General features: G+C 36.4%; 1 protein-coding gene across 8 annotated transcripts in view; it reads left to right on the top strand.

The window, feature by feature from the left end:
• Positions 1-17,661, top strand: part of ANLN (anillin, actin binding protein) — a 175,424-nt gene that overhangs the window by 137,320 nt on the left and 20,443 nt on the right. For 4 of the 8 annotated variants that reach the window (XM_061414132.1, XM_061414130.1, XM_061414131.1 and 1 more), the window contains 14 exons: positions 1,762-1,885; positions 5,528-5,638; positions 6,644-6,882; positions 7,561-7,706; positions 9,027-9,174; positions 10,065-10,200; positions 10,810-10,992; positions 11,960-12,086; positions 12,724-12,772; positions 12,865-12,921; positions 13,730-13,768; positions 14,179-14,200; positions 15,124-15,227; positions 15,970-16,023. In XM_061414132.1, coding sequence (XP_061270116.1) covers positions 1,762-1,885; positions 5,528-5,638; positions 6,644-6,882; positions 7,561-7,706; positions 9,027-9,174; positions 10,065-10,200; positions 10,810-10,992; positions 11,960-12,086; positions 12,724-12,772; positions 12,865-12,921; positions 13,730-13,768; positions 14,179-14,200; positions 15,124-15,227; positions 15,970-16,023 — 1,539 coding nt within the window. The remainder of the gene's footprint in view (positions 1-1,761; positions 1,886-5,527; positions 5,639-6,643; positions 6,883-7,560; positions 7,707-9,026; positions 9,175-10,064; positions 10,201-10,809; positions 10,993-11,959; positions 12,087-12,723; positions 12,773-12,864; positions 12,922-13,729; positions 13,769-14,178; positions 14,201-15,123; positions 15,228-15,969; positions 16,024-17,661) is intronic. The other 4 variants (XM_061414129.1, XM_061414126.1, XM_061414128.1 and 1 more) reach the window with 3 other exon arrangements.

Here is a 17,661-nt window from a genome sequence, read left to right as displayed (position 1 = left end):
AAAGAGATGTCTCTGCTTTTTAATATGCTGTCTAGGTTTGTCATAGTTTTTCTTCAAGGAGCAAGCTGGAAAAACCATCGCTTTGACTCGATGGACCTTTGTCGGAAAAGTAATGTCTCTGCTTTTTAATATGCTGTCTAGGTTTGTCATAGTTTTTCTTCAAGGAGCAAGCTGGAAAAACCATTACTTTGACTAGACAGACCTTTGTCGGAAAAGTAATATCTCTGCTTTTTAATATTCTGTCTAGGTTTGTCATAGTTTTTCTTCCAAGGAGCAAACGTCTTTTAATTTCATGGCTGCAGTCACCGTCCACAGTGATTTTAGAGCCCACAGAAATAAAATCTGCCACTAATTCCATTTTTCCTGCATTTAAATTTCCCATGAAGTGGTGGGGCCAAGATGCCATGATCATAACAAAAGCAACTCTTTAAATCTCCCTTCTCTTCCCTTTCTTTGCCTCCTTTTCATCTAGACTCTTCCAAAGGAGTGTCTCTACTTGTATCTTGCAGTTTTTCTCTTCTTCTTTCTTGATCTCTCCACTCATGCTCTCACCACTACCTTTATCAAATTCACCAATGATCTTCAGAATTACTTTTCTAGTGTTTAACTTGACCTGTTAGCAGCAGTTGACTTTGTGAATCACTCCCTTTTGTCTGAAGCACCTTCTTCACTTGGTTGCCAGTATGTTACAGTCTCATGGTTTTCCTTTTCTTTCTCTAGAAAATACAGAGCAACAGATCTTTACAGTTTTTGTGTTAAATGATTCCTAAAAAATCTGTGGACTCCTTCCCTAGATAGTTGTACATATGCATTTAAAGAAAATTCTGTACACAGTATTGGGAGAGTTCAAGGGTCTTCCCACTTCAGAATTCATCTGTGGTACCCATAGAAAAAGCAACCTAAGTGATGGGAAGAGAAAGCAGTTGAGTGTGATGTAACTAAAGTCAAGGGAAGAAGGAGCCTTTCAGAAGGAAGGAGTGGTCAGTATTGTCACGTGTTTGTTGTAAATGTGGACTGAACCGAGATCACAGTAAGGAGCTTGTTGTGACTTGGCAGAACCTTTTGGTGAAGTGGTGAGGGTAGGAGGCAGGTAGTGGGTGAAGAGTAGAGTCCATTAGTATAGGCAGTCCCAGAAGTTTGTCTCTAAAGGGCAGGGAGCAAAGATATGGTGGCTGAAAAGGGATGTGGAAGTATATAGTTTTAGCTTGTATTTGTTTTGTTCTTCTTGAGGAGACTTAGTTATTTTTTCCTCTTATTTGCCTTTCACTTGAATTGGTTTATCTAAAGCTGAACTCTGATGTGAATTTTCATTCTCTCTTGCCTGCTGCTGCTGCTAAGTCACTTCAGTCATGTCTGACTCTGTGCGACCCCATAGACGGCAACCCACCAGGCTCCCCCGTCCCTGGGATTCTCCAGGCAAGAACACTGGAGTGGGTTGCCATTTCCTTTTCCAATGCAGGAAAGTGAAAGTAAAAGTGAAGTCGCTCAGTCGTGTCCAACTCCTAGCGAACCCATGGACTGCAGCCTACCAGGCTCCTCCATTGCCTAGTGGTCTCTAAAAAAGATTATGTACTGTGAATTATCAGGAGTATGAACTAGTGTTCTAAACATGGCTGGACCTTCTCAACATTCATTTTCTGTTTTGTTCTGAGGAAGTTTATTTCTAACAATGACTCTTATTTGTTTCATTTAATAACATGTAAAAAGACAAGATTTATAGTTTTGAGAAATAAAATTTACATCTTCATTTGCTTTTTGCAGGAAATTCACTGTCAGAGCACTCCCCTCAAAAAACAAGTTGATCCAAGTACCCCATCACTTACAGTAACAGAAAAGGTGACAGAAAATCAGACACCAGCAAACCCTTCTAGTAGAGAAACTTCAGGTAAGCATTTTCTATTTCTATTTCACTTAAAATATCAGTTTCAGTCTACCATAATTTTGGAAGCAGCAGAAATGCTGTTCTAGTGTAAAAAGACAAATTAATTTTTTTGTTTGTTTCTAGCCGTGCTATATGCTTCTTCCTTAGTTTTCTTTCCAGAGTGAGAACTCATACTCTTAATGAGAGTATAAATTTACTATAAATATTTTTTGGAGAAAAACTTAGTAGTATCTATTGAATTGTAAAGTGTGTGTACTCTTTATTCAACTTCTTTGCAAGTGTTTCTGTAAGTTGAATTCTTAGAACTAGTGTGCAATGGATGTATGTACAAATTTATTAGTTGTTGCATCTTTTGTAATAGTGGTAAGATTTAAATAACTTAAATGCCCATCAGTAGAAGACTGTAAATAAATTGTGCTAAATCCATGTAATTGAGTATTATGTAGCTGTTTAAAAAAAGTAAGGTGTATGTAGTGACATTTAATATATCATAGACAATTTTTTTTTTAATTGTGGTGAAAAACATATTACTAAAATTCACCATCTTAACAGTTTTTAAGTATGCAGTTCAGTAGTATATTCACATTGTTGAGGAACTTTCATCAGGCAAAACTAAAACTACATCCATTAAACAACAACTCCCCTTTCTCCCTCTTCAGCCTTTGGTCACCAGCATTCTACTTTCTGTTTCTGTCAATTTGACTGCCTTAGATAGCTCATATAAGTGCAGTCATATGGTATCTGTATTTTTGTGACTGGCATATTTAATTTAACATAATGTCCCAGGGTTCATCCATGTTGACATGTCATATGTCAAGCGTGTGACATGATTATTTTCCTTTTTAAGGCTGAATAATATTTTCTTGTGTATATATACCATATTTTGTTTATCTATTATCCATTGATGGACATGTGGATTGTTTCCACTTCTTAGCTATCGTGGGTAGTGGTGTTATGAACACGGGTGTGCAAATATCTCTTTGAGACCCTGCTTTTAATTCTTGTGGCTATATACCCAGAAGTGGAATTGCTTGATCGTATAGTAGTTCTACTTTTAAAATTTCTGAGGCACTGTTATACTGGTTTCCACATTGGTTACATTATTACATCCTGGTCACACAGTGTTGTCACCAGTGCATGCGGGTTCCGATTTCTCCTCACTCTCGTCAACACTTGATATTTTTTGTGTGTTCTTGATAGTAGGCATCCTAATAGGTATGAGTTGTTAGCTCATTGTGATTTTGATTAACATTTCTCCTGTGATTGGTGATGTTGAGCATCTTTTCATATACTGGTTGGCCATTCGTATATCATCTTTGGAGAAATGTCTGTTCATATCCTTTGCCCATTTTTTAAATCAGGTTGATTTTTTTGAGTTGTAGGAGTCCTTTTTATATTCTTAACACTAACTTCTTAGATATATGATTTGCAGATATTTTCTTGAATTCAGTAGGTTGATTTTTCACTCTGTTGACTGTATTCTTTGATATATAAACATTTTTTTAATTGATGTGTAGTTGTGAAAGTGCTGGACTCAATATGCCAGCAAATTTGGAAAACTCACCAGTGGCCACAGGACTGGAAAAGGTCAGTTTTCTTTCCAATCCCAAAGAAAGGCAATGCCAAAGAATGCTCAAACTACTGGATAATTGCACACATCTCACACGCTAGTACAGTAATGCTCAAAATTCTCCAAGCCAGGCTTCAGTAATATGTGAACCATGAACTTCCTGATGTTCAAGCTGGTTTTAGAAAAGGCAGAGGAACCAGAGATCAAATTGCCAACATCCGCTGGATCATCGAAAAAGCAAGAGAGTTTCAGAAGAACATCTATTTCTGCTTTATTGACTATGCCAAAGCCTTTGACTGTGTGGATCACAATAAACTGTGGAAAATTCTGAAAGAGATGGGAATACCAGACCACTTGACCTGCCTCTTGAGAAACCTATATGCAGGTCAGGAAGCAACAGTTAGAACTGGACATGAAACAACAGACTGGTTCCAAATAGGAAAAGGAGTACGTCAAGGCTGTATACTGTCACCTTGCTTATTTAACTTCTATGCAGAGTACATCATGAGAAACGCTGGGCTGGAAGAAGCACAGGCTGGAATCAAGATTGCCGGGAGAAATATCGATAATCTCAGATATGCAGATGACACCACCCTTATGGCAGAAAGTGAAGAGGAACTAAAAAGCCTCTTGTTGAAAGTGAAAGAGAGGAGTGAAAAAGTTGGCTTAAAACTCAACATTCAGAAAATTAAGATCATGGCATCTGGTCCCATCACTTCATGGGATATAGATGGGAAAACAGTGGAAACAGTGTCAGACATTTTTTGGCTCCAAAATCACTGCAGATGGTGATTGCAGCCATGAAATTAAAAGACACTTACTCCTTGGAAGGAAAGTTATGACCAACCTAGATAGCATGTTAAAAAGCAGAGATATTACTTTGCCAACAAAGGTCCATCTAGTCAAGGCTATAGTTTTTCTAGTGGTCACATATGGATGTGAGAGTTGGACTGTGAAGAAAGCTGAGCACTGAAGAATTGATGCTTTTGAACTGTGGTGTTGGAGAAGACTCTTGAGAGTCCCTTGGACTGCAAGGAGATCCAACCAGTCCATGGAGATCAGTCCTGGGTGTTCATTGGAAGGACTGATACTAAAGCTGAAACTCCAGTACTTTGGCCACCTCATGAGAAGAGCTGACTCATTGGAAAAGACTCTGATGCTGGGAGGGATTGGGGGCAGGAGGAGAAGGGGACGACAGAGGATGAGATGGCTGGATGGCATCACCGACTGGATGGACATGAGTTTGAGTAAACTTCGGGAGTTGGTGATGGATGGGGAGGCCTGGTGTGCTGCGATTCATGGGGTTGCGAAGAGTCGGATACGACTGGGTGACTGAACTGAATTGAACTAACTGATTTACAATATTATCTTAGTTTCAGGTGTACAGTGATTAAACATTTTTATAGATTATACTCCATTTGAGTTATTATAAAATATTGTTCCATGTGTTTACTGTGCCCTGCTTGCCACAAAAGTTTTTCAGTTTGATATAGTCCCATTTGTCTATTTTTGCTTTTGCTGTCTGTGCTTTTTGTGTTATACACAGGAAATCACCAAATCCAGTGTCATAAAGCTTTCCCTCTGTTTTCTTCTGGGAGTTTTGTAGTTTTGAATCTTATTAGGTCTTTAATCCATTTTTAGTTGACTTTTGTATATGGCATCAGATAAAAGTCTAACTTAATTCCTTGGATGTAGCTATCCAGTTTTTCTAACATTATCCTTTCTTCATTGAATTATCATGGCAGCTTTGACCATATATTTGAAATTTTCTTTTTGGGCTCTCTATTCTTTCCCATTTGTCTATATGTCTATCTTTATGTTGGTACCATACTGTATTGATTAGTATAGCTTTATAATATATTTTGAAATGAGGAAATGTCAGTCTTTTAACTTTGTTCTCTTTCAAAATTGTTTTAGATATTCAGAGGTTCTGAAGTTCCGTTCGAATTTTAGGACAGACTTTCCATTTCTCCAAAAAGCTCTGTTGGGATTTTGATAGGAATTGCATTAAGAGTCTTTTACTGAACAATTCTAAGTTTTTATATATATTCAAATTATTTTTCCTATTTTTTTAGATTTTACTGAATGTGAAATGACTAAGTCTAGCCCTTTGAAAATAACACTGTTTTTAGAAGAGGACAAATCCTTAAAAGTGACATCAGAACCAAAGGTTGAACAGCAGACTGGTTGGTTTTCATTGTTTTTATTCTTTGTTTCTTATTAACTCTGGATATGCTAGGAGAATTAGTATTCTCATATTCAAATATGTAGAGTTCTATATTTCAAAATGTTTTATGATTTTATAATCCCCTTCTTAAAAAAAATAGGAAATATTCTTGCTTTTGCAAAATACGGTACTGTTAACAGTTATCTTTAGGTCCCATGCCCTGTGAAAATGTGATTAAGGCTGTCACTTCGTTTCACAGGGAAAGGAAATGTGCTACCCTTCCACACTCTGCATGTACAGTTGGGAGAAATCAGTGCCCTTGAAGTTTATTTGTGAACCCTGCCCTTATTTGTGATGTTATTATTGTCCTGTTATTGACTACAGTGTGAAAAGACAGTTCTCAGCACGAGAAAGAGAATTATTTGAAAGAGTATTTTGTGTAAATCTGAAGCTTTGGCTATTATCTTGCAGTTTGAGTGCTTAATATTCTTAAACCTGTAGCACTGAATCAGCTTTTGATCGTTCCTACCTTCATTACTTCAGAGAAGGCAGTGGCACCCCACTCCAGTACTCTTGCCTGGAAAATCCCATGGGTGGAGGAGCCTGGTAGGCTGCAGTCCATGGGGTCAATAAGAGTCGGACACCACTGAGCGACTTCACTTTCACTTTTCACTTTCATGCATTGGAGAAGGAAATGGCAACGCACTCCAGTGTTCTTGCCTGGAGAATCCCAGGGACGGGGGAGCCTGGTGGGCTGCCCTCTCTGGAGTCGCACAGAGTCGGACATGACTGAAGCGACTTAGCAGCAGCAGCAGCAGCAAACTTCATTACTTAGAAAATGTTATTGGAACATTATAGCAGTATTCTGTTTCTTTTTGTTTTGTTTGTATAGGAGGTACATTTTCTTGGGGCTTTTTTCCCCCCCTATTTATTGAGTAAGCATATGAATGTTAAGTCTTCTCTGTTATCCCTTTAATTCTAAAAGGTCTGAATCACAGTGTTCACCTATTGAAATGTTTTTCAGAAGTGGTACGTGAAATTGAGATGAGCGTGGATGATGATGATGATATCAATAGTTCAAAAGTAATTAATGACATCTTCAGTGATGTCCTAGAGGAAGGTGGACTAGATGTGGAAAAGAACCAAGAGGAGTTGGATCAAGCAGATGCAGAAAGCAGCGAAGAACAGGAAGATGCACTAAATATTTCCTCGATGTCTTTGCTTACTCCATTAGCACAGACAGTTGGTGTGGTAAGTCCAGAGGTAAGACAGGACTAAATGTAAATAGGCCCAGGACATAAAGAAACTAAGTAGAATTAGCATCTCTTTTTGTTTTAGTTGGTACCTGGGGATTTGGCACGCTATAGCCAGGGATATTTTGCAAACTTGATGTTAACTCTCTTAGAAGAGAGTTTAAAACTCTTCATTGGTTTCCTGTTGGCATCAGATGAAATCCAAACTGTAACATGGCTTAAAAAGCAAGCTACTTGGGCTCACATCCTGGCTCTGCCATGTACTGGTGTTTACTGGTCAGGTTATTTAAACTTTTTGTCGCAATTAAATGTTAAATTAGGTTAAAACCAGTACCTCCATCATGGAGTTGAAGTGCATATTAAATTGTATTAGAATATCAGTATTTAGCACAAGACAGATAAATAACATTTATTAGCTGTCACTCTGAACTGAATAACTACAGCTTTTTTGGAAATTGATTCAATTAGAAATATTTTTTAAAAAAGAGTTACAAGTGTAGGCTTCAGCTGTCTATGAATTTTTATTCATATACTTTTTAGGAACATAGTTTGTCTTGTTTTTATAATGAATCGGTCAACATATTGGATATTTATTTTCTAGTAATAGAGAAGGCATTCAATTCCTCAGATTTCTCATTTAGAATCAATGTCATCCATAAAATCTAATATCTGATGTGCCTTCCTGCAGAGTTTAGTTTCTTCACCTAGATGGGAAGTGAAAGACACCAGCATCAGTGATGAAAGTCCAAAGCCAGGAAAATTCCAAAGAACCCGTGTCCCTCGAGCTGAGTCTGGTGATAGCATTGGTTCTGAAGATCATGATCTTCCTTATAGGTGAGAATATCTTGGAAGACATTCAGTCACTAAGGGTCATCAGATCAGATCAGTCGCTCAGTTGTGTCCGACTCTTTGCGACCCCATGAATCGCAGCACGCCAGGCCTCCCTGTCCATCACCAACTCCCGGAGTTCACTGAGACTCACGTCCATCGAGTCAGCGATGTCATCCAGCCATCTCATCCTCTGTCGTCCCCTTCTCCTCCTGCCCCCAATCCCTCCCAGTATCAGAGTCTTCTCCAATGAGTCAGCTCTTCGCATGAGGTGGCCAAAGTACTGGACTTTCAGCTTTAGCATCATTCCTTCCAAAGAAATCCCAGGGCTGATCTCCTTCAGAATGGACTGGTTGGATCTCCTTGCAGTCCAAGGGACTCTCAAGAGTCTTCTCCAACACCACAGTTCAAAAGCATCAATTCTTCGGTGCTCAGCCTTCTTCACACAGTCCAACTCTCACATCCATACATGACCACAGGAAAAACCATAGCCTTGACTAGACGGACCTTTGTTGGCAAAGTAATGTCTCTGCTTTTGAATACACTATCTAGGTTGGTCATAACTTTCCTTCCAAGGAGTAAGCGTCTTTTAATTTCATGGCTGCAGTCACCATCTGCAGTGATTTTGGAGCCCAGAAAAATAAAGTCTGACACTGTTTCCACTGTTTCCCCATCTATTTCCCATGAAGTGATGGGACCGGATGCCATGATCTTCGTTTTTTGAATGTTGAGCTTTAAGCCAACTTTTTCACTCTCCACTTTCACTTTCATCAAGAGGCTTTGAGTTCCTCTTCACTTTCTGCCATAAGGGTGATGTCACCTGCATATCTGAGGTTATTGATATTTCTCCCGGCAATCTTGATTCCAGTTTGTGTTTCTTCCAGTCCACATTTCTCATGATGTACTCTGCATATAAGTTAAATAAACAGGGTGACAATATATAGCCTTGACAAACTCCTTTTCCTATTTGGAACCAATCTGTTGTTCCATGTCCATTTCTAACTGTTGCTTCCTGACCTGCATATAGGTTTCTCAAGAGGCAGATTAGGTGGTCTGGTATTCCCATCACTTTCAGAATTTTCCACAGTTTATCATGGTTTAGGTTAAAATAAGAAGTCTTGTTATTTATACTTATAATGTTATTAATGTTAATCTTCATAAAACTATGAAATAGCTTTGGTCACCTTCTTTCACCCAGTGGCATTTTCCATTCTAGTGAAGTGTTCTGCCAATACTTTGCAATATTAGACTCTGCTGATACATTCAGTAAAGCATAGTGCTTAGTGTGTTGCTGGATTCTTAAAGACTATAACTTATTTCCTGAAGCATCGATGCATATAGATCTCAAAGAGTCAAAGAAACGGACCGTCCTTCGATAAAGCAAGTGATTGTTCGGAAGGAAGATGTTACTTCAAAATTGGAAGAAAAAAAGAATGGTTTTCCTTGTCAGGTTAACATCAAACAGAAGATGCAGGTATGTGCTTCACTGGAAAGGGGGTTTGGAATGTTAACACCTTGAGACTGTGAGCTTCTTGAGGACAAGGACCCTGTCTTATTCATCTCTATCCAGGACTAGGATAGTCTCTGGCTTGCAGGGCCTCAGGAACTGTGTCCTGAATTCAGTCTGAGAGAAGTCCTCTTTACTGGAAAAGTTGGAAGCTTGTTTGATATTACTGAAATATTTACTTTTAAGAATGTTTGTCATATGCAAATTAACTTATCTATGAAGAAGAAACTGACTCAGGTATAGAGAACAGACTTGTGGATGCCAAGTGAGGGACGAGGGGGAGGAATGGATTGGGAATTTGATTAGCAGATGCAAACTGTTACACATAGAGGGATAAACAGCCAAGTCCTACTGTATAGCATGCATGCTTGCTCAGTAGCTTCGGTTGTATCCCACTCTTTGTGACCCCGTGGACCACAGTCCACCAGACTGCTCTGTCCCTGGGATTCTCTAGGCAAGAATACTGGAGTGGGTTGCCATTTCCTCCTCCAGGGGAACTCCTGACCCAGGAATCGAACCCACATCTCTTATGTCTCCTGCATTGGCAGGCTGCTTCTTTACCACTGGCATCACCTGGGAAGCCCTGAGTGGTGTAGCATAGAGAACTATATTCAGTATGATATATTGTATAGCACAGGGAACTATAGTCAATATCCTATGATAAGCCATAATGAAAAAGATATGTTAAATGTTTTTGGTGCATAGTCTAGAAACTTGAACAGTGAAACTACCATTTTGACTTTCCTCTCTGGAGATTTTAGAAATTACCTAATTGGATAAATTATAAATAAAGCTTAAATAAAGTAAAAATCATGATTCAATGTGAATTTTTTTTCTCCTCTCATTGGTTTCACTAGGAACTCAATAATGAAATAAATTTGCAGCAGACAGTGATCTATCAGGCTAGCCAGGCTCTTAACTGTTGTGTTGATGAAGAACATGGAAAAGGGTCACTGGAAGAAGCTGAGGCAGAAAGACTTCTTCTAATAGCAAGTATGTGTGTTACACCCAAAACAATTCCAACACAGTTTCACACCAGGAAAAGCTCATTTTGTCTAGTATATTCAGAAATTTCTAATTCTAGAGAAAGGGCTTTTTTTGATAAGTCTGTTTCAGCTGATCTGTTTTTAATTTTTTTTTTAATGTGGTTTGTGAAAACTTTGCATGTAAAATAAGGCGTAGTTTACATGAAAGGGTGAAAGAATCTGGAGTGCATCTGAAGAAATGTTGTAGAGTGTGCTGATAATGAATATATGAGTATATTTATACACACACACTGTCTCTGTATGTGTAGCTAAAAACAAGTATATGAATTTTGTTGTGTGTGTATGTATGATGAAGGATGACAGGGCACGTTAGGATGGAGAAATTAACCATACAAGAAAACTGACCAAAAGTTGGAGTATTGAGCATTTTGTGAACAGATGGGTGATCAAGGTTTTGCCTAACTACCTATCGCCTGTTTATATGAAGGAAGAGTTACTGATTTTGTCTTTGGTGTTGTGTACAGTTGCCACATGAGTGCATTTTCTTGCACTGGCTTCATTTAGAAACAATTGCAGTTTTAATATTTGAAATATTAACTTACATATTTCTATGTAGCTGAGAAGAGAACACTTTTGATTGATGAGCTGAATAAATTGAAGAATGAAGGGCCTCAGAGGAAGAATAAGGCTGGTCCCATATCCCAAAGTGAATTTGTCCCTTCCAGAGGATCAATTACTTTGTCAGAAATCCGCTTGCCTCTAAAAGCAGATTTTGTCTGCAGTACAGCTCAGAAACCAGGTATGGTGATCTTTATTTTGTCACTTCCAGATCATATGTTAAATTATGAACGTCACCTAGGTTGGAATCGTGCAAATGGGAACAAGTAGAGCATCCGGAAAGAAGCAAGACTTGCATATCTTAAGCCTTGAGTTCCTTTTCTGTAAATATGTATCTAAAAATAACCAAGGAAAATTTTCATATATGATCTTACTGATTACAGAATAACACAAATGGCTCTAACTGAAAGTAGGGCTTGTTAAACATAATACTGAACATAAATTATCAAGGCGAGTTATTCTGATACAACAGACCATTTCACATTCATTAATTTTTTTGTGGAAAGTATTTGGCATCTAAAATAACTTATTTTACTTACTCTGTTCTATTTAAAATTCACTCCATTATGGAAATCTGTTGTTTGAATCCTGAATTACTGATTGTAGGAGTTAAGAGCATGATAGTATAGATATGTCTATTGAAATTTTATTTCGTTTAACCCTCTAGATTGAGTAAACTTTTCTAAGCTATGTATTCTACTGAAAATGATATTAAAACAAGGTGGATAAAGGAGGTTATGGCACTGGTATCTGAAAAATAGGACAAGGTGGTAACTTTCACAGAAATATAGTGTTTTAATTTCAGTTTTGAAATAACAAGCCAGAATATACCCTTTTGAGTTATATACTATTAGCTGAAGAATTTCAGGTCAATAGGTAAAATTTAAAGTCAGCAGAAATTGAGGAATGTGTAGTGAAGTTTTTTCAGTTCACATAAAAGGAAGATATCTTGATGATGCTATTCCAGGTATATGTCTGTCCGCTTATGTCTTGTCTTTTTGTGTGTGGTAAGTTGACTTTAGGAAGTTTTAAATAAATTTTATATAAATCAGTTGCAGTGTTACTTTAGTCATTTGATCTTCCAGAATGCTGATTAGCTAAATCTGATTCTGCTTGTGCTTATTAGATAATGTAATTATTTCTTGCAGATGCAGCAAATTACTATTTCTTAATTATACTAAAAGCAGGAGCTGAAAATATGGTAGCCACACCATTAGCAAGTACTTCAACTTCTCTTAACGGTGATGCTCTAACATTCACTACTACATTTACTCTGTAAGTAAATTAGGTTTTTGGTGGTTGAAACATGTTTTTCTTTTAATAGAATTAATATAGTCTAAGCATACAGATAGAATTCATAATCTTTGAACTGTAATCTGTATGTTGTTTTTATATGGACAAATATCTCATTTTTCAATTTGTTTGTTTAACTCTTATGTTTCTGATCTTCCATTGAGTAGCATATTTCTTCCATGTGTCTACAGGTATTTGATATTTTGAAGTGTTTTAACATATATATTTACTATACACACACATACACACACATACAAAATCTGTACCATAATTTTTTAATATATGCTTTAAATCTATGAATGTACTTAACATTCAGTCTCTGTGTAAGACATTTGTATTTAGTGTTACAGATTTATTTTGAAAGTAGAGTCAAAATCCAATTTAGAAAAAAGTTATTTTTATTATTTAAGATCTTGAGTTGTAAAAACTGAAGAAAATGTTTGACTTGTATTACAGGGGAAAAATTGACTGTTCTTACTAATTTTTATATTCTTTAATAATTTATAACTATTGTCTTTAGTTTTAAAATATAGTGAATTCCTTTACTCTCTTGTAATTCTTGTAACAGTATTTATGGCATCATTTTTAATGGCATAATTTGGTATTTTTATTTTTCCAGGCAAGATGTGTCCAATGACTTTGAAATAAATATTGAAGTTTACAGCTTGGTAAACAGTTACAGCTTTCTAAAATTACTAATGGTGTGTTTTTCTTAAAGGAATCAGATTTTAAGTTAAATTCTGCTTTAATTTGTATGTAGGTACAAAGGAAAGATCCCTCAGGCCCTGATAAGAAGAAAAAAGCATACAAGTCAAAGGTGAGAATGAAAGAAACCCAGTAAAAATATAATCAGAAGTACGAGACATAATGTCAGTTAAAAATTATGTATATTTTTAAAGAATTATCAGGCTCTTGGGTCATTTTTATGCCTCAGATTTCTAGTTACTGCATTTATTAGATATGAATACTGAGAGTAAACTTACAGTGAGTGACCATAACTCTAATTATAAACTACTGATACACCCAGGCTAGAAATTCTATTTTCTCTATATCTGCTTGACAACTAACTTTATAATGTGCTATGCCTAGTTGCTCAGTTGTGTCTGACTCTTTGCAACCTCATGGACTGCAGCCCGCCAGGCTCCTTGGAATTCTCCAGGCAAGAATACTAGCATAGGTTGCTATGTGCTCCTCCAGGGGATCTTCCCAACTCTGGGATCAAACCCAAGTCTCCCACATTGCAGGCAGATGCTTTATTGACTGATCCATCAGAGAATCTCTTTAAACTTTTCTCAGGCTTTTCCTCTGAACTTTTGTCTTACAAACTCCTGTAAGCAATACTTAAGAATGATGTGATTGCTATAGGCATATGGAATAGAAGCAACTTAGTTTCTGTCCTTCCTAGCCTTTGCTTTTTTGTTCTTTTTCTAAATCATCATTTAAAAAATTTTTATTTAGCTTTAATGAAAAAGGAATAACAGTATGGGGACAAACCTTAATAAAGGACTCAGGCAAAATGTATTGATATTGAAGAATTATTTTCTGTGTGGCAGAATCTCAAATTAGTTTTAAGTTCTGAACTGTAATGTTTAATAGGAACTATACTAAGTTATCTTTTTTTCTAGGCTATTACTCCTAAGCGACTTCTCACATCGGTAACCACTGTAAGTAGAATTTTCAAAAAATTGAAGTTCCTTGAAAAATCTTCACCTTCCACATATACTGCCCTCAATTTGGGAGACTTAAGTTCTATTCCTGGATTAGAAAGATCCCCTGGAGAAGGGAAAGGCTACCCACACCAGTATTCTTGCCTTGGGATTCCATAGATAGACGAGTCTGGCGAGCTATAGTCCATGGGGTCACAAAGAGTCAGACACAAGTGAGTAACTAAAACTAACCATTTCTACACCCTTAGCACTTTGGAAATCTTTAAAATATCCTAAAAGGAAAAAATAGTGTTTTCTAAAATGTAGTCCTTGCAGTGTTAAACAGTTTTGTACTTACTATTTAAATCTTTGTATCATATAAAGAAAATAACACGTTCTTCTTCACGCCTTTTTTTTTTTTTTTTTAGAAAAGCACCCTTCATTCTTCAGGTGAGTGGATCTTGAACTACTTGAAACACTAGAATAAGGAAAAAGAACTAAGCAATCGAATACTTATTTGTGTAACCCTCTTGATTTGTAAGTATCTACTTTAGTCTCCTTTGAATAATATTTTCTTAGTAACCTGTAAGATTACTAGCCAGAATAGTCTGCTGTCAGAAACCACCACAGGCCACCAAACTGCACATTATTCAGCCTCTAGCAGGCACTGCACATGGGATACCAGCCACTTTACAGCTGCAGCAAGTAGTATTACTCTTCACCACAGCTGCTCTTGTTCTGTAGATTTATTTTGTGCTGTTCACACTGTAGAGTTTAACTCTTTTAATTGTACTGATCATGACAATTGTATCATGTCAGAAAAACATCTTTCTAGTTCACTGGGAACTGGGGTGCCAGGTAAGCCAGGAAAGACTTCCAGAGTAGTGTTAGGCCAAAATTTTCCAAAGAGGGTTAGGGTTGAGCTGGTTTCCCTCGTCTTTGGACTTTTGATCTCTGCTTCTTGGCACAAGAGAATAGCTGAGAAGAACCACGCAGATAAAGTCCTGCTGCTCGTTATGTTATCCTAGACTATAGCAGTAAAGTCCTTTCATGTCTCTTATAGGAAAGTTGCTTTTTACGCACATATTTTTAGGTTCTGTATCTTTAAAAACATCTGCCTCAAATGTTAAGGAGTGCTTGTACCTCATTTAAGTTAAATATAAATACTTAGCAGTTTACTTTCATTAGGAAACATGTTAATGTTTTAGTCCCCCTGCCTTGCCCCCCCATATTAGAAATAAAGGAAAATGAAGCAATTTTTTTTTTTTTTCCCTGTGGCAGTTTAATTTCATTCTGTTAGGGTGGGGTGAGCAATTGTTATTTTATATGTACCAAAGTCACTCTGAACTAAACTTCATTTCGTTTTTCTTTAGTTATGGCCAGTCTTAATGCTGTGCGGACCAGCAACTTTGCCCTTGTTGGATCTTACACTCTGTCATTATCTTCAGTAGGAAACACAAAATTTGCTCTGGACAGGGTAATCCAAATTTATTTATTTATTTACAGAAAAGTTAGGTCAATGGAAATGTCCCATTTCAAGTATTTGAAATCTTTGGCTGAATGTATATGCTCTTAGAATTGTGTATGTTAATTGGATATAGGTTTATATGCATGATATGTTTTTTGATGTTGGAAGTATTTCTCCCTTTATCTTAATAGTTAAGTCTTCAAAGCAGTATATATTGGTTTATTCTAAATGTCAATTCTGACTAAGAAAGTATTGCTGCTTGCATATAGATGTTAAGCTTACAGTTTTAAAACAGTATCTTGCTCATTTAAAACCAATATTTTGACATGATTAACATTTTTTAGATTTAGTTTTACAAAATAGGGAAAGATAGGTTAATTTTTTGGAAAAGTACTTATGAATCTAAGGGATTTCTTTCCCATACTTTACTCTCCAAGTTTAAGCCTTCATAGTTTAAATCTTTGTAATATCACTATTGAGTGCTTTTTACCACACTATAAGGACTAAACTTTTAATAGCAAACAAGACCATTTTAAGTGGTAGAAGAAGTAGAGGCAAACTTCAGTCCTAGGGTTGGCTCCTGCTGTATAATACAGACTATTTAAAAATACTATAAGAAATTTCTGTGGTCAGAATATAGAGATGTTTAAAAACAAATCCACATAACTTTTAATTTAATAATTCAGCTAGATTAACAAATTGAGTGATTCTGGGTCTTTTTTCTCTTTGTCTTTTATTTTGTTTGTTTTAGATAAATTATGATGTAAAAGAGCGAGAGCTACTGGGCTATATGTTCCAGGAAAAGGTTGCCACATTTTCTTTGCTTAAAACTAATGAGCTTAAAAATTGGTCCTTAATTTTTGGCCCTTATGTTTTTGTTTTACTAACCACTCTCATGTCTTCTTGGTTATTTTGAATAATTAAGGACATTATGTAAATTATGCTTTATTTAGACCATTGGGCATCTTTTTCTTTACTCTCATAATTCTTTAAGGCTTTCTTTAAAAGTTCTCTAGTTTTTTTTTCAATGTATGTTTGGTATTTGGGCTTTTATCCTGTATTCTTTTTTTTCATGTTACTATTCTTTAAGATTCTGCGGTCACTTCAACATTGATTTTCTGGGTACCAAAATGCCAAATTTAATAACTATCCTAAAATTAAAATTTACTCAATATTGTTGACTTCCTACCTATTGAAAGACCTATCAGTGATGTTTTAAGTAAAAGTAGAAAATTTTTATGGTCTTAATTGGCTAATAGGTATGTTGCTATGTAGGTGATGCTGTTTATTAACTTTAAAATTAAAAATCATTTAATGCTAAAATTATACTAAATATAATCATATATTTTAGAAGTTTTTTTTTTTTAGAACTTTTAATATCCCTGTGAAGATCAATCACAAGCATTTTGTGGGTGTATATAGAAATGCTCGGAGAAGGCAATGGCACCCCACTCCAGTACTTTTGCCTAGAAAATCCCATGGATGGAGGAGCCTGGTAGGCTGCAGTCCATGGGGTCGCTAGAGTCAGACACGACTGAGCGACTTCACTTTCACTTTCCACTTTCATGCATTGGAGAAGGAAATGGCAACCCACTCTAGTGTTCTTGCCTGGAGAATCCCAGGGACGGGGAAGCCTGGTGGGCTGCCGTCTGTGGGGTCGCACAGAGTCGGACACGACTGAAGCGACTTAGCAGCAGCAGCATAGAAATGCTAATTTGCAAAATACTGGATAGTGTTTTTTATTTTATTTAAAGTTCTTCAAACAATATTTGCAAATTAGGGAAACATAAGAACTGGAGTTCTGTGAACTGTATTCCTTACTCAGTGTTGTCATATAGCCAATTTCTATGTATGTACAGTTTCATTAATCTCTAAAATGAAAAAGATTTCAATGACATGTTAAATATAGACTGCTCTCTAAAAAATTTGTTCACTGCCATTTTAGTGTCACACAGATTAAAAATAAATTGTGATATGTTCATTCTCTTAATGATTTTTTTTGTAATTATAGCTAAAGTATCCTACCTGAGTATAAAATCACTCAATTTAATTGGTTTGTGTTCAGTACTGTAAAGTCTCTTCCTGAGTCAAATACAATATAGATGTAAAATTTGTCACAAGTATGCTTTTTTGAATAGCAGGGGGAGGAAATATTTGTTCTAATATCTTATAGTTGATGTAGGAGAATGAGATAGTTAAGTTTAGATGTTCTTTAAATTGGTGGGGGAAATGGATGACCTTCTGTACACACATAATAACCTATTTGATTAAATTTGAGAGAGTAAACAAGTCTCCTGTGTGCGCCCAGAGACCATCAGTGCAAGGCAGCGTTTGCTTATTTTACTGTGTCTTGACCAGTAATGATAAGTCACAGCATTGTCTCTGAGATCCCCTTCAGAATGCAATTTCTTTTGAGGTTAGTCAGACTGTTGACTCTACAGAT

Source organism: Bos javanicus, chromosome 4 (assembly GCF_032452875.1).
Source record: "Bos javanicus breed banteng chromosome 4, ARS-OSU_banteng_1.0, whole genome shotgun sequence".
Classification (NCBI taxonomy): Eukaryota; Metazoa; Chordata; class Mammalia; order Artiodactyla; family Bovidae; genus Bos; species Bos javanicus.
This window is presented reverse-complemented; position numbering and strand designations above follow the sequence as displayed.